Below are 15,821 nucleotides of genomic sequence, written 5' to 3'. Positions count from 1 at the left end.
TTTTAGAATAAGGCATAACATAACGTAACAAAAATGTGGGAAAAGTCCAGGGGTCTTTCTGAATGTACAAATTACCTCCCCCCCAGCACATTGGGGCGGCAGGGTAGCCTAGTGGTTAGAGTGTAGGGGCGGCAGGGTAGCCTAGTGGTTAGAGCGTAGGACTAGTAACCGGAAGGCTGCAAGTTCAAATCCCTGAGCTGACAAGGTACAAATCTGTCGTTCTGCCCCTGAACAAGGCAGTTAACCCACTAGGCTGTCATTGAAAATAAGAATTTGTTCTTAACTGACTTGTCTAGTAAAATAAAGGTAAAATAAAAAATTGACTCGGTACCAGAACCACCTCGTTACTGTTATTTTATTGTGTTACTTTATTTAGTAAATATTTTCTTAACTCTTATTTTGTTAAAACTGCATTGTGGGTTATGGGCTTGTAAGTAAGCATTTCACTGTTAGGTCTACACCTGCATAGCCTGGTTCCTCTCTAGGTTTCTTCCTAGGTTTTGGCCTTTCTAGGGAGTTTTTCCTAGCCACCGTGCTTCTACACCTGCATTGCTTGCTGTTTGGGGTTTTAGGCTGGGTTTCTGTACAGCACCATGAGATATCAGCTGATGTACGAAGGGCTATATAAATACATTTTATTTGTATTTGGCGCATGTGACAAAGAAAGTTCCATTTAATTCAGAAAGCCCCTTGACTTTTCCCACATTTTATTGTGTTACAGCCTGAATTTAAAATAGATTAAATTGAGATTTTGTGTCACTGATCTACTACACACAATACCCCATCATGTCAAAGTTTAATTTTGTTAAATTCATTTGTTAGAAATGAAAACAAAATGAAAATTTGAAATGTCTTGAGTCAATCAGTACTCAACCCCTTTTGTTATAGTAAACCTAAATAAGTTCAGGAGTAAAAATGTGCTTAACAAGTCACATAATAAGTTGCATGGACTCACTCTGTGTTCGATAATAGTGTTTAACAGGATGTTATTAATGACTACCTCATCTCTGTACCCCCACACATACAATTATCTGTAAGGTCCCTCAGTAGAGCAGGGAATTTCAAACACAGATTCAACCACAAAGACCAGGGATGTTTTCCACAGCCTCGCGAAGCATGGTGATGTTATTAATTACACTGTGGATGGCGTATCAACACACCCAGTCATTACAGAGATACAGGCATCCTTCCTAACTCAGTTGCCGAAGAGGAAGGAAACTGCTCAGGGATTTGAACATGAGGCCAATGATGACTTTAAAACAGTCACAGAGTTTAATGGCTGTGATTGGAGAAAACTGAGGATGGATCAACAACATTGTAGTTACTCCACAATATTAACCTAAATTATTTAATGACAGAGTGAAAAGGAAGCCTGTACAGAATAGAATTCCAAAACATGCATCCTGTTTGCAATAAGGCACTAAAGTAATACTTTATGTCCTGAGTACAAAGTGTCATGTTTGGGGCAAATCCAAGACAACACATCACTGAGTACCACTCTTGATATATTCAAGTATAGTGGCGGCTGCATCATGTTATGGGTATGCTTGTCATCGACAAGGAGTTTTTCCAGGATAAAAATAAATGGAATAAAGCTAAGCAGAGGCTAAGTCCTAGAGGAAAACCTGGTCCAGGCTGCTTTCCACCAGACACTGGGAGATGAAATCACCTTTCAGCAGGACAATAACCTAAAACACAAAGGCCACATCTACACTGGAGAGTCGCTCACCAAGAGGAAGAAGAACAGTTTGGTAGTTACCTAGTTACAGTTTGGCCTTAGATTTTTCAAGGTGATTTCTACGGCAAGACTTGAGACTTACCCAGAAAGGTGATTCTAAAACATATTGACTAATTATCTAAATGTAGATTAGTGTTTTATTTTTTCATATATATATTTTTTTTGTTAAAATTTTTCTTCCACTTTGAGTATTTTGTGTAGATCGTTGACAAAAAAAAAAAGACAATTTAAATCAATTTGAATCCTAAACAAAAAGGTGCCTAAGAAAGGTCAAGGGGTTATATAGAATACGTTGTGTAGAAAATACTTACAAACAGTAACAGTAGCAGTGGTGTCACTAGTATTCCCTGTAGACAGAGAATAGGGATGTCAGACAGGCTCAATACTGTTCACACACACCACCCCAGAGAATAGGGATGTCAGACAGGCTCAATACTGTTCACACACACCACCCCAGAGAATAGGGATGTCAGACAGGCTCAATACTGTTCACACACACCACCCCAGAGAATAGGGATGTCAGACAGGCTCAATACTGTTCACACACACCACCCCAGAGAATAGGGATGTCAGACAGGCTCAATACTGTTCACACACACCACCCCAGAGAATAGGGATGTCAGACAGGCTCAATACTGTTCACACACACCACCCCAGAGAATAGGGATGTCAGACAGGCTCAATACTGCTCACACACACCACCCCAGAGAATAGGAATGTCAGACAGGCTCAATATTGTTCACCCCTCCCCCCCCCCCCCCTCCCCCACACACACACACAGGTGCTAGTCTACCTTCAAGGCCTTCACATGGCTCCATGGTCAGGAAGTTAGTGAGTCTTGTCCCCCCCGGGCCAGAACAGCCCGTTTCTGTAGCACGAGTCCAGTATAGACGGACAAGTCCTGCACCCCCCCCCCCCCCCACACAGGTGCTAGTCTACCTTCACATGGCTCCATGGTAGAGGTAGAGAGACACAATTCAGTCTTACCAGGAAGCTTCCGAAGGCGGAGTTAAAGATGGCGGCAGCCTGAGGGAAGAGAATCCCCGTTTATTAAAACGGAACCAACACACGGTAATGTACAGGGATCTGTCCAGCTTGTCGTGTACTACCAGGGAACTAGAACGTCCATAATGTCCAGCTTGTCGTGTACTAACAGGGAAACAACGTCCATAATGTCCAGCTTGTCGTGTACTACCAGGGAACTAGAACGTCCATAATGTCCAGCTTGTCGTGTACTACCAGGGAACTAGAACGTCCATAATGTCCAGCTTGTCGTGTACTACCAGGGAAACAACGTCCATAATATCCAGCTTGTCGTGTACTACCAGGGAAACAACGTCCATAATGTCCAGCTTGTCGTGTACTACCAGGGAAACAACGTCCATAATGTCCAGCTTGTCGTGTACTACCAGGGAACTAGAACGTCCATAATGTCCAGCTTGTCGTGTACTACCAGGGAAACAACGTCCATAATATCCAGCTTGTCGTGTACTACCAGGGAACTAGAACGTCCATAATGTCCAGCTTGTCGTGTACTACCAGGGAAACAACGTCCATAATGTCCAGCTTGTCGTGTACTACCAGGGAAACAACGTCCATAATGTCCAGCTTGTCGTGTACTACCAGGGAACTAGAACGTCCATAATGTCCAGCTTGTCGTGTACTACCAGGGAACTAGAACGTCCATAATGTCCAGCTTGTCGTGTACTACGAGGGAAACAACGTCCATAATATCCAGCTTGTCGTGTACTACCAGGGAACTAGAACGTCCATAATGTCCAGCTTGTCGTGTACTACCAGGGAACTAGAACGTCCATAATGTCCAGCTTGTCGTGTACTACCAGGGAACTAGAACGTCCATAATGTCCAGCTTGTCGTGTACTACGAGGGAAACAACGTCCATAATATCCAGCTTGTCGTGTACTACCAGGGAAACAACGTCCATAATGTCCAGCTTGTCGTGTACTACCAGGGAAACAACGTCCATAATGTCCAGCTTGTCGTGTACTACCAGGGAACTAGAACGTCATTCCAAATACAACCTGTATGTACGCCGGTTTAGGCACCGTCATTGTAAATAATAATTTGTTCTTAACCGACTTGCATAGTTAAATAAAAATAAAAACATTGTATGTAAATACCTCGTTCCCCCCCACAGCTTTGGTGAGTATGACAGCAGAGGAGACTGGTGGAGGCATACATCCCACCGTCTGTAACCTAGACGACGCACGCACAGAGACACACACACACACACAACAGGGTCTTTGTCAAGGTCACGTCACCCATGGCAACCGTAAGGTAGAACCACTGGCTGAATAAAGGACTCTTTCACCCCCCCCCCCCCCCCACCCCCCTCCTCCCTCTAGCCCCTCCCCCTCCCAATACAGTATGTAGTTGTGTGTTAGGAACATCTGATGGTCCCGCCCCCACACACACACACACACAAAGCTCCTCCCCCTTCCTCTCTAGCCCCTCTCCCCTCCTGCTCTCTCTAGCCCTTCCCAATACAGTATGTAGTTGTGTGTTAGGAACATCCGATGGTCCCGCCCCCACACGCACACAGCTCCTCCCCCCTTCCTCTCTCTAGCCCCTCCCCCTCCCAATACAGTATGTAGTTGTGTGTTAGGAACATCCGATGGTCCCGCCCCCACACACACAAAGCTCCTCACACTCGGAGCAGCCAATGGTTTAAAGATAGATACAGAGCAACTCTCTCTCTCTCTGTGTGTGTGTGTGTGTGTGTGTGTGTGTGTGTGTATACACTCACCCTCGGAGTAGCCAAGTGTTGATTGAGGTAAGAGCCAGTAGTTTTATACAGAGCCACATGGCAACAGGGAAGAAGACCAGGGTGAAGGACTGGACAAACAGATGCAGCTTCACATGGAGGAGGGCACTGGTCAACTCCTAGAGGAATATGGGGAGAGGGAGAGAAGCATCAAACTGGTCAACTCCTAGAGGAATATGGGGAGAGAGAGGCATCAAACTGGTCAACTCCTAGAGGAATATGGGGAGGGAGAGAGAGAAGCATCAAACTGGTCAACTCCTAGAGGAATATGGGGAGAGAGAGAGAGAAGCATCAAACTGGTCAACTCCTAGAGGAATATGGGGAGAGAGGAGCATCAAACTGGTCAACTCCTAGAGGAATATGGGGAGAGAGAGAGAAGCATCAAACTGGTCAACTCCTAGAGGAATATGGGGAGAGAGAGAGAAGCATCAAACTGGTCAACTCCTAGAGGAATATGGAGAGAGAGAAGCATCAAACTGGTCAACTCCTAGAGGAATATGTGGAGAGATAAGCATCAAACTGGTCAACTCCTAGAGGAATATGGGGAGGGAGAGAGAGAAGCATCAAACTGGTCAACTCCTAGAGGAATATGGGGAGAGAGAGAGAAGCATCAAACTGGTCAACTCCTAGAGGAATATGGGGAGAAAGAGTGAGAAGCATCAAACTGGTCAACTCCTAGAGGAATATGTGGAGGGAGAGAGAAGCATCAAACTGGTCAACTCCTAGAGGAATATGGGGAGGGAGAGAGAAGCATCAAACTGGTCAACTCCTAGAGGAATATGGGGAGAGAGAGAGAATCATCAAACTGGTCAACTCCTAGAGGAATATGGGGAGAGAGAGAGAAGAATCAATGAACCATGCAAACAAAACCGTTTGAGATGAAAATCCCCAATGAAATAGCTTTTTGGAAAAATTGTCCGATATGTGGTAACTAAACTATACGACAATCGCAAATCATTAGACGGGAGGAGTCTGGATTCACTACGTAAATGTCTCTTTACCTCTGTTTTTAATGACAGGCCGCTGTTGAAGAAAATGGCTGACACCGCAACATAGGTGATTGTGAACTCTGGTCTCAGTGGACCTGAGAGAGAGAGAGAGGAGAGAGAGACAGAGACAGAGACAGAGAGAGAGAGAGAGAGAGAGACAGAGAGAGAGTAGACAGAGAGAGAGCGACAGAGAGAGCGAGAGAGCGAGACAGAGACAGAAAGAGACAGAAAGAGACAGAGAGAGAGAGAGACAGAGAGAGAGAGAGAGAGAGAGTAGACAGAGAGAGAGCGAGAGAGAGACAGAGAGAGAGCGAGAGAGAGAGACAGACAGACAGAAAGAGAGAGAGAGACAGACAGAAAGAGAGAGAGAGAGAGAGAGAGAGAGAGAGAGAGAGAGAGAGAGAGAGAGAGAGAGAGAGAGAGAGAGAGAGAGAGAGAGAGAGGTGTATAGATGCAGTATACAACAGGGAGAGAGTGAGAACAAGCGAGTTAACTAATACATAAGCAAACACAGGTATTAGAACACACAATGAAGCATATAGTGCTCCCGGATATAGGGTGTGTGTTGGACAGTGCCAGGCCTGCGCACTGGGCCGGGGGAGCGCACTGTCTAACGCGTTGGTTTACTGGGTGCGAAGCGTTATCGTGTCACTTCCGCTTTCTGTCCGGTTATCGCTGAGAAACTATGAATATGATACTGAAGGCTGAAACAGTAGCTGAAATAGTTTGAAATCGGGTGGGAGCAACTAGCTGACGGTTGTTGGGAAACGGGGAAAGCTGGTCAGTTGTACAACTGAATGCATTCAATTGAAATGCGTCTTCCGCATTTATCCCAACCCCTGTGAATCAGAGAGGTGTGTTGTTGGCGGTTAGTTAGGTTAGCCCAATATGTACTCTTAAGGAGCCTATCGTTACCCCTTAGGTTCAACGACCTAATGGTGTTATTTTCTGAGGTAGACTGACTCTTGCAGCCAAAAACGCCATCTACGCGTGAATCGATTCTCAGATTTTGCGATATGATATAGCCTTTTACTTTCATATCAAAATAATTTCTAAATGAAAAATACGCACTTTCTCTACACTTTTTTTAAACCGGCTTTTATCAAAGTCTCGGTGGACAGTATTTTTCAGTGACGTTTCTGGTGGTCCCCACACACAGGGGTTTGGAGAATTGCTAGATAGCTAATAACTGGGTAGCTAATTAGTCTTCTGTCTTCAGTATGTCTTCAATAAACGCGCTGTAACGTGGAGATATTATATTATTTCTCGCTGATATGAAAAGGTCCCTACCGCAAGTGATGCCTGTTAATGTTCAGACCAAGCATCTTAACACCCACACAGAAGATGCCTGTTAATGTTCAGACCAAGCATCGGGGCTCTTAACACCCACACAGAAGATGTCTGTTAATGTTCAGACCAAGCATCGGGGCTCTTAACACCCACACAGAAGATGCCTGTTAATGTTCAGACCAAGCATCTTAACACCAACACAGAAGATGCCTGTTAATGTTCAGACCAAGCATCTTAACACCAACACAGAAGATGCCTGTTAATGTTCAGACCAAGCATCTTAACACCAACACAGAAGATGCCTGTTAATGTTCAGACCAAGCATCTTAACACCCACACAGAAGATGTCTGTTAATGTTCAGACCAAGCATCGGGGCTCTTAACACCCACACAGAAGACCGGCTTTTATCAAAGTCTCGGTGGACAGTATTTTTCAGTGACGTTTCTGGTGGTCCCCACACACAGGGGTTTGGAGAATTGCTAGATAGCTAATAACTGGGTAGCTAATTAGTCTTCTGTCTTCAGTATGTCTTCAATAAACGCGCTGTAACGTGGAGATATTATATTATTTCTCGCTGATATGAAAAGGTCCCTACCGCAAGTGATGCCTGTTAATGTTCAGACCAAGCATCTTAACACCCACACAGAAGATGCCTGTTAATGTTCAGACCAAGCATCGGGGCTCTTAACACCCACACAGAAGATGTCTGTTAATGTTCAGACCAAGCATCGGGGCTCTTAACACCCACACAGAAGATGCCTGTTAATGTTCAGACCAAGCATCTTAACACCAACACAGAAGATGCCTGTTAATGTTCAGACCAAGCATCTTAACACCAACACAGAAGATGCCTGTTAATGTTCAGACCAAGCATCTTAACACCCACACAGAAGATGTCTGTTAATGTTCAGACCAAGCATCGGGGCTCTTAACACCCACACAGAAGATGTCTGTTAATGTTCAGACCAAGCATCGGGGCTCTTAACACCCACACAGAAGATGCCTGTTAATGTTCAGACCAAGCATCGGGGCTCTTAACACCCACACAGAAGATGTCTGTTAATGTTCAGACCAAGCATCGGGGCTCTTAACACCCACACAGAAGATGCCTGTTAATGTTCAGACCAAGCATCGGGGCTCTTAACACCCACACAGAAGATGCCTGTTAATGTTCAGACCAAGCATCGGGGGCTCTTAACACCCACACAGAAGATGCCTTCGTCCAATGACTAGAGTGTAATGGAGTGATGATCATGGGATATGTTAGCTCACCTGCTTGAGTGGGGTCTGACAGCTCAACAGATATCACTGTCCCAATTTGCAAACACAACTGCTCATGTAGTTTACCTCCCATTCTTGTCCGAACCATTATGGCAAATCACAAGATCTAACTTATGTGTTGAATCAACTGTTTATCACAAGATCTAACTTATGTGTTGAATCAACTGTTTAGCTAAAAAAAACAGTGTTGACATGACTATTGAAGACCATCAGATCAGTGTCAACTGGAACTTACCTCCTTTCAGTCCAACTGCAGGCTGTAGTTTCGCAGACACGATCGCTGCCACTATACCGATAATAAACCATTCTTTCCGTACTCTAGCCAACAGGCCCATATTACCGAGCCTCTACACGGCTCCCCGGGCCGAACCTGACTTCCCTGTCCCGTCCGGACAAGCCCCAATAGCGACAGAAACTTTGTCAGATTGTACTTTTGAAGAAGGATAAAAGAGAGACACACGATTTCATATCCGTACTAATATTCTGCTAGCAGCACTGACGACGACGTCACTTAACCTATTGTAATGAGGAAATCTTCAAAATAAAAGCCCGCATTTCAAAACCTTGTAAAGGTGGATAAACTCATTCCAATGATATGACATTTAAAAAAAAAAAAATCAATATCGATATTTTATTTATTTATTGTGCTTATAAGCAAATGCAAGAAGGAATTTATGTTTTTTTTTTTTAAAGACCACTATTGAAAAATACAATGTTCAGACTGGTATGTATGGTGACAATGTTGGGCTTTCTAGAGAAAAGAAACACGATCATTTGTACAGATGTGAAACAGTGAGGTTGGGAGTACTCGGTAGAGGCTGTAGAATCTACATATAGTGTCATTTCATGGGAAACGGAATAATACGGAGTGTTGCTGCCAGTGGGGTAAAATACTTAGGGCCAAATACTTTAAAGTACTACTTAAGTAGTTTTTGGGGGGTATCTGTACTTTACAATTTATATTTTTTGACAACTTTTACATTTACTTCACTACATTTCTAAAGAAAATAATGTTATTTTTTACTCAATACATGTTCCCTCACACACTTCAGTATATTTTACTTTGATACTTAATATGTATCAATTATATTTAATTTGGTACTTCAGTATATTTAAAACCGAAATACCTTTAGACCTTTACTCAAGTAGTATTTTACTGGGTGACTTTCACTTTTACTTGAGTCATTTTCTATTAAGGTACCTTTACTTTTACTCCAGAATGATAATTGGGTACTTTTTCCACCACTGGTTACTGGCAGGGCCCTATGAGAACACAGAGGTCCACCACTGGTTACTGGCAGGGCCCTATGAGAACACAGAGGTCCACCACTGGTTACTGGCAGGGCCCTATGAGAACACAGAGGTCCACCACTGGTTACTGGCAGGGCCCTATGAGGACACAGAGGTCCACCACTGGTTACTGGCAGGGCCCTATGAGAACACAGAGGTCCACCACTGGTTACTGGCAGGGCCCTATGAGAACACAGAGGTCCACCACTGGTTACTGGCAGGGCCCTATGAGAACACAGAGGTCCACCACTGGTTATTGGCAGGGCCCTGACTATGAGAACACAGAGGTCCACCACTGGTTACTGGCAGGGCCCTATGAGAACACAGAGGTCCACCACTGGTTACTGGCAGGGCCCTATGAGAACACAGAGGTCCACCACTGGTTGCTGGCAGAGCCCTGACTATGAGAACACAGAGGTCCACCACTGGTTACTGGCAGGGCCCTATGAGAACACAGAGGTCCACCACTGGTTACTACCAGGGCCCTGACTTTGAGGACACAGAGGTCCACCACTGGTTACTGGCAGGGCCCTATGAGAACACAGAGGTCCACCACTGGTTACTGGCAGGGCCCTATGAGAACACAGAGGTCCACCACTGGTTACTACCAGGGCCCTGACTTTGAGGACACAGAGGTCCAACACTGGTTGCTGGCAGGGCCCTATGAGAACACAGAGGTCCACCACTGGTTACTGGCAGGGCCCTATGAGAACACAGAGGTCCACCACTGGTTACTGGCAGGGCCCTATGAGGACACAGAGGTCCACCACTGGTTACTGGCAGGGCCCTATGAGAACACAGAGGTCCACCACTGGTTACTGGCAGGGCCCTATGAGAACACAGAGGTCCACCACTGGTTACTGGCAGGGCCCTATGAGAACACAGAGGTCCACCACTGGTTACTGGCAGGGCCCTATGAGAACACAGAGGTCCACCACTGGTTACTGGCAGGGCCCTATGAGAACACAGAGGTCCACCACTGGTTACTGGCAGGGCCCTATGAGAACACAGAGGTCCACCACTGGTTGCTGGCAGGGCCCTGACTATGAGAACACAGAGGTCCACCACTGGTTACTGGCAGGGCCCTATGAGAACACAGAGGTCCACCACTGGTTGCTGGCAGGGCCCTGACTATGAGAACACAGAGGTCCACCACTGGTTACTGGCAGGGCCCTGACTATGAGAACACAGAGGTCCACCACTGGTTACTGGCAGGGCCCTATGAGAACACAGAGGTCCACCACTGGTTACTGGCAGGGCCCTATGAGAACACAGAGGTCCACCACTGGTTGCTGGCAGGGCCCTGACTATGAGAACACAGAGGTCCACCACTGGTTACTGGCAGGGCCCTATGAGAACACAGAGGTCCACCACTGGTTACTGGCAGGGCCCTATGAGAACACAGAGGTCCACCACTGGTTACTGGCAGGGCCCTATGAGAACACAGAGGTCCACCACTGGTTACTGGCAGGGCCCTATGAGAACACAGAGGTCCACCACTGGTTACTGGCAGGGCCCTATGAGAACACAGAGGTCCACCACTGGTTACTGGCAGGGCCCTATGAGAACACAGAGGTCCACCACTGGTTACTGGCAGGGCCCTATGAGAACACAGAGGTCCACCACTGGCTACTGGCAGGGCCCTATGAGAACACAGAGGTCCACCACTGGCTACTGGCAGGGCCCTGACTATGAGAACACAGAGGTCCACCACTGGTTACTGGCAGGGCCCTATGAGAACACAGAGGTCCACCACTGGTTACTGGCAGGGCCCTATGAGAACACAGAGGTCCACCACTGGTTACTGGCAGGGCCCTATGAGAACACAGAGGTCCACCACTGGTTACTGGCAGGGCCCTATGAGAACACAGAGGTCCACCACTGGTTGCTGGCAGGGCCCTGACTATGAGAACACAGAGGTCCACCACTGGTTACTGGCAGGGCCCTATGAGAACACAGAGGTCCACCACTGGTTGCTGGCAGGGCCCTGACTATGAGAACACAGAGGTCCACCACTGGTTACTGGCAGGGCCCTGACTATGAGAACACAGAGGTCCACCACTGGTTACTGGCAGGGCCCTATGAGAACACAGAGGTCCACCACTGGTTACTGGCAGGGCCCTATGAGAACACAGAGGTCCACCACTGGTTGCTGGCAGGGCCCTGACTATGAGAACACAGAGGTCCACCACTGGTTACTGGCAGGGCCCTATGAGAACACAGAGGTCCACCACTGGTTACTGGCAGGGCCCTATGAGAACACAGAGGTCCACCACTGGTTACTGGCAGGGCCCTATGAGAACACAGAGGTCCACCACTGGTTACTGGCAGGGCCCTATGAGAACACAGAGGTCCACCACTGGCTACTGGCAGGGCCCTATGAGAACACAGAGGTCCACCACTGGCTACTGGCAGGGCCCTGACTATGAGAACACAGAGGTCCACCACTGGTTACTGGCAGGGCCCTATGAGAACACAGAGGTCCACCACTGGTTACTGGCAGGGCCCTATGAGAACACAGAGGTCCACCACTGGCTACTGGCAGGGCCCTGACTATGAGAACACAGAGGTCCGGACCTCTGTAATTTTTGCAAATACGTTTTTTAAATACAAAAATGTCAAAACATCTGTTCCCCATGAAGCTACACCATATAGAGACGGGTTAGTTGACAACGTCGGCCTCAGAAGTCCTGAGTTGTGATTGGCCAGATGGCAACAAGGAGATCCCATGTGGGGAATCGCAGGTGGCTCGTTTCAGCTCGTTTTATTTTTGTTCTTGATACCATGTCTTGGTTAGAGGTGTTTTGACTGAAGTAACGTCTATGATAAAATCCACTCGATAGCTAACCAAAAACTGTAACAATGTATTTGAGAGACAAATGTTCATTGTGCAAATGTACAATAAACATTGGAGACAAAACGTAGTTTACATGTTGTCAACAATCTAAGCCAACCCCATCTGTTTTTATTTAACTAGGCAAGTCGGTTAAGAACAAATTATTATTTACAATGACAGCCTACCTTGTTCAGGGGGCAGAACAACAGATTTTTTACCTTGTCAGCTCGGGGATTTGATCCAGCAACCTTTTGGTTACTGGCCCAACGCTCTAACCACTAGGCTACCCCATAGTTGTACAGTGAGTTTTGTTGCTAAACAACCAACCCGTCAATAGAGGACTCTTATTTTGAAAAATAAAAAAATCCGCGGCTGTGTGGCCAGCATGTTATCCTGCTGCCGGGAGAACGGAAATCGGATCGGTAACGTGTTCGTCACTAGTTACTACAGCCACAACGTCATAAACCCCGCCTATTTCTACCGTTTATCTTCTTAATATCTGATTTGAACCCCTAACCTCAACCATAACATTAACCACACTACTAACCTTATGCCTAACCTTCAATTAAGAACAATAATTTTTTTTTAATGAATTTTGACGATAGAGTCAATTTTGACTTTGTGGCTGCGTTAACTAGTGCAAACACCGTAACTCTCGTTTACTTCCTGACACATGATCACATCGTTGGCGTAAACACCGTAGTAAACGTGTACTACTCTTTAATCTGCGTTGAATGGCTGTCCACAACAGTGTAATAAAAACGCAGCTCAAATCTCCCTCTGAAAGTTATTATTTAAATAACAGTCAACTACGTACAACAGACTTATCACTCGTTTGATTCCCATGTTAGTATCCTTGATTAGCTATTTGAAATGAGAATGGTTCATCTATTATGGGTATTATGCTTTTACAGTCGCAATATGCAGTTTACAGTCATTTACTGTACCTCTGTTATAGGAATATCCGAGGTATGACAGTGTAACAGTATAACTTTAGACCGTCCCCTCGCCCATACCCGGGCGTGAACCAGGGACCTTCTGCACACATCAACAACAGTCACCCACGAAGCATCGTTACCCATCGCTCCACAAAAGCCGCGGCCCTTGCAGAGCAAGGGGAACTACTACTTCAAGGTCTCAGAGCAAGTGACGTCACTGATTGAAACGCTATTTAGCGCGAACACCGCTAACTAAGCTAGCCGTTTCACATCCGTTACAACAGGAACTGAGCATTGCGTCCAAGATGTCCACCGTAGTTTTAAAAGTAATCTACTCACTCTCGCATACTACAACCACTCCTGATTGGAGTAAACTAATGGACAACAACACTTAGGCTTCCACTTCCAGCTTCTACTATATACATTTTACAGACACAATCTATTTTACAATATGTATATTTAGTTTGTTTTTGGTCCCACCCAGCTCTACTCAACCCCCTCCCATCTATCTCTGAACACCATCCAGTCCCATCCTTCAGCTCCCCTCAACCCCTCCCATCTATCTCTGAACACCATCCAGTCCCATCCTTCAGCTCCCCTCAACCCCTCCCATCTATCTCTGAACACCATCCAGGCCTTCAGCTCCCCTCAACCCCTCCCATCTCAGTCAGTTAAAAACAAATCCTTATTTTCAATGACGGCCTAGGAACAGTGGGTTAACTGCCGTGTTCAGGGACAGAATTTTTACCTTGTCCCACTCGGGGATTTGATCTTGTAATCTTGCTTCCTACCGCTCCTACGCTCTAACCACTAGGATACCCTGCCGCCCCTACACTCTAACCACTAGGCTACCTACCGCCCCTACACTCTAACCACTAGGCTACCTACCGCCCCTACACTCTAACCACTAGGCTACCTGCCGCCCAGACACTCTAACCACTAGGCTACCATACCGCCCCTACACTCTAACCACTAGGCTACCTGCCATCCCTACACTCTAACCACTAGGCTACCTGCCGCCCCTACACTCTAACCACTAGGCTACCATACCGCCCCTACACTCTAACCACTAGGCTACCTGCCGCCCCTACACTCTAACCACTAGGCTACCTGCCGCCCCTACACTCTAACCACTAGGCTACCTGCCGCCCCTACGCTCTAACCACTAGGATACCTGCCGCCCCTACACTCTAACAACTAGGCTACCATGCCTCCTCTACACTCTAACCACTAGGCTACCTGCCGCCCCTACACTCTAACCACTAGGCTACCTGCCGACCCACGCTCTAACCACTAGGCTACCTGCCGACCCTACACTCTAACCACTAGTCTACCTGCCGTCCCTACACTCTAACCACTAGGCTACCTGCAGCCCCTAACCTCTAACAACTAGGCTACCTGCCGCCCCTACACTCTAACAACTACGCTCTAACCACTAGGATACCTGCCGCCCCTACACTCTAACCACTAGGCTACCATACCACCTCTACACTCTAACAACTAGGCTACCTGCCGCCCCTCCACTCTAACCACTACGCTCTAACCACTAGGCTACCTGCCGCCCCTACACTCTAACCACTAGGCTACCCTACCGCCCCTACACTCTAACCACTAGTCCACCCTACCGCCTCTACACTCTAACCACTACACTCTAACCACTAGGCTACCTGCCGCCTCTACACTCTAACCACTAGGATACCAGCCGCCCCTACGCTCTAACCACTAGTCTACCTGCCGTCCCTACACTCTAACCACTAGGCTACCTGCAGCCCCTACACTCTAACAACTAGGATACCTGCCGCCCCTCCACTCTAACCACTACGCTCTAACCACTAGGCTACCTGCCGCCCCTACACTCTAACCACTAGGCTACCCTATCGCCCCTACACTCTAACCACTAGTCCACCCTACCGCCTCCACACTCTAACCACTACACTCTAACCACTAGGCTACCTGCCGCCTCTACACTCTAACCACAAGGATACCTGCAGCCCCTACACTCTAACAACTAGGATACCTGCCGCCCCTACGCTCTAACCACTAGGCTACCTGCCGCCCCTACACTCAAACAACTAGGCTACCATGCCTCCTCTACACTCTAACCACTAGGCTACCTGCCGCCTCTACACTCTAACCACAAGGATACCTGCAGCCCCTACACTCTAACAACTAGGATACCTGCCGCCCCTACGCTCTAACCACTAGGCTACCTGCCGCCCCTACACTCAAACAACTAGGCTACCATGCCTCCTCTACACTCTAACCACTAGGCTACCTGCCGCCTCTACTCTCTAACCACTAGGCTACCTGCCGACCAACGCTCTAACCACTAGGATACCTGCCGTCCCTACACTCTAACCCCTACGCTCTAACCACTAGGCTACCTGCCGCCCCTACACTCTAACAACTAGGCTACCATGCCTCCTCTACACTCTAACCACTAGGCTAACTGCCGACCCTACACTCTAACCACTAGTCTACCTGCCGTCCCTACACTCTAACCACTAGGCTACCTGCAGCCCCTACACTCTAACAACTAGGCTACCTGCCGCCCCAACACTCTAACCACTACGCTCTAACCACTAGGCTACCTGCCGCCCCTGCACTCTAACCACTAGGCTACCTGCCGCCCCTCCACTCTAACCACTACGCTCTAACCACTAGGCAACCTGC

The 15,821-nt window shown here is 47.3% G+C and overlaps 3 protein-coding genes across 5 annotated transcripts in view; 1 reads left to right on the top strand and 2 right to left on the bottom strand.

Annotated features, from left to right (window-relative positions):
* Positions 1-8,557, bottom strand: part of LOC139415791 (solute carrier family 10 member 7) — a 21,243-nt gene extending 12,686 nt beyond the window's left edge. For both annotated transcript variants that reach the window (XM_071163882.1, XM_071163883.1), the window contains exons 1-6: positions 8,320-8,557; positions 5,525-5,607; positions 4,506-4,642; positions 3,880-3,955; positions 2,726-2,764; positions 2,050-2,085 (exon numbers count right to left, since the gene is read on the bottom strand). In XM_071163882.1, the coding sequence (XP_071019983.1) occupies positions 2,050-2,085; positions 2,726-2,764; positions 3,880-3,955; positions 4,506-4,642; positions 5,525-5,607; positions 8,320-8,419 (471 nt within the window). In that variant the 5' untranslated portion in view covers positions 8,420-8,557. The remainder of the gene's footprint in view (positions 1-2,049; positions 2,086-2,725; positions 2,765-3,879; positions 3,956-4,505; positions 4,643-5,524; positions 5,608-8,319) is intronic.
* The window catches only part of LOC139415792 (galactose-specific lectin nattectin-like), a 1,187,935-nt gene that overhangs the window by 805,581 nt on the left and 366,533 nt on the right, over positions 1-15,821 (top strand). The gene's annotated exons all lie outside the window — the stretch shown is intronic.
* Positions 1,250-15,821, bottom strand: part of LOC139415790 (phosphatidylcholine:ceramide cholinephosphotransferase 2-like) — a 742,387-nt gene continuing 727,815 nt past the window's right edge. The window contains exon 14 of the mRNA XM_071163880.1: positions 1,250-1,339. The gene's annotated coding sequence lies outside the window, so the exon portion shown is untranslated. The remainder of the gene's footprint in view (positions 1,340-15,821) is intronic.

This window comes from Oncorhynchus clarkii, chromosome 9, assembly GCF_045791955.1.
Source record: "Oncorhynchus clarkii lewisi isolate Uvic-CL-2024 chromosome 9, UVic_Ocla_1.0, whole genome shotgun sequence".
Lineage (NCBI taxonomy): Eukaryota > Metazoa > Chordata > Actinopteri > Salmoniformes > Salmonidae > Oncorhynchus > Oncorhynchus clarkii.
This window is presented reverse-complemented; position numbering and strand designations above follow the sequence as displayed.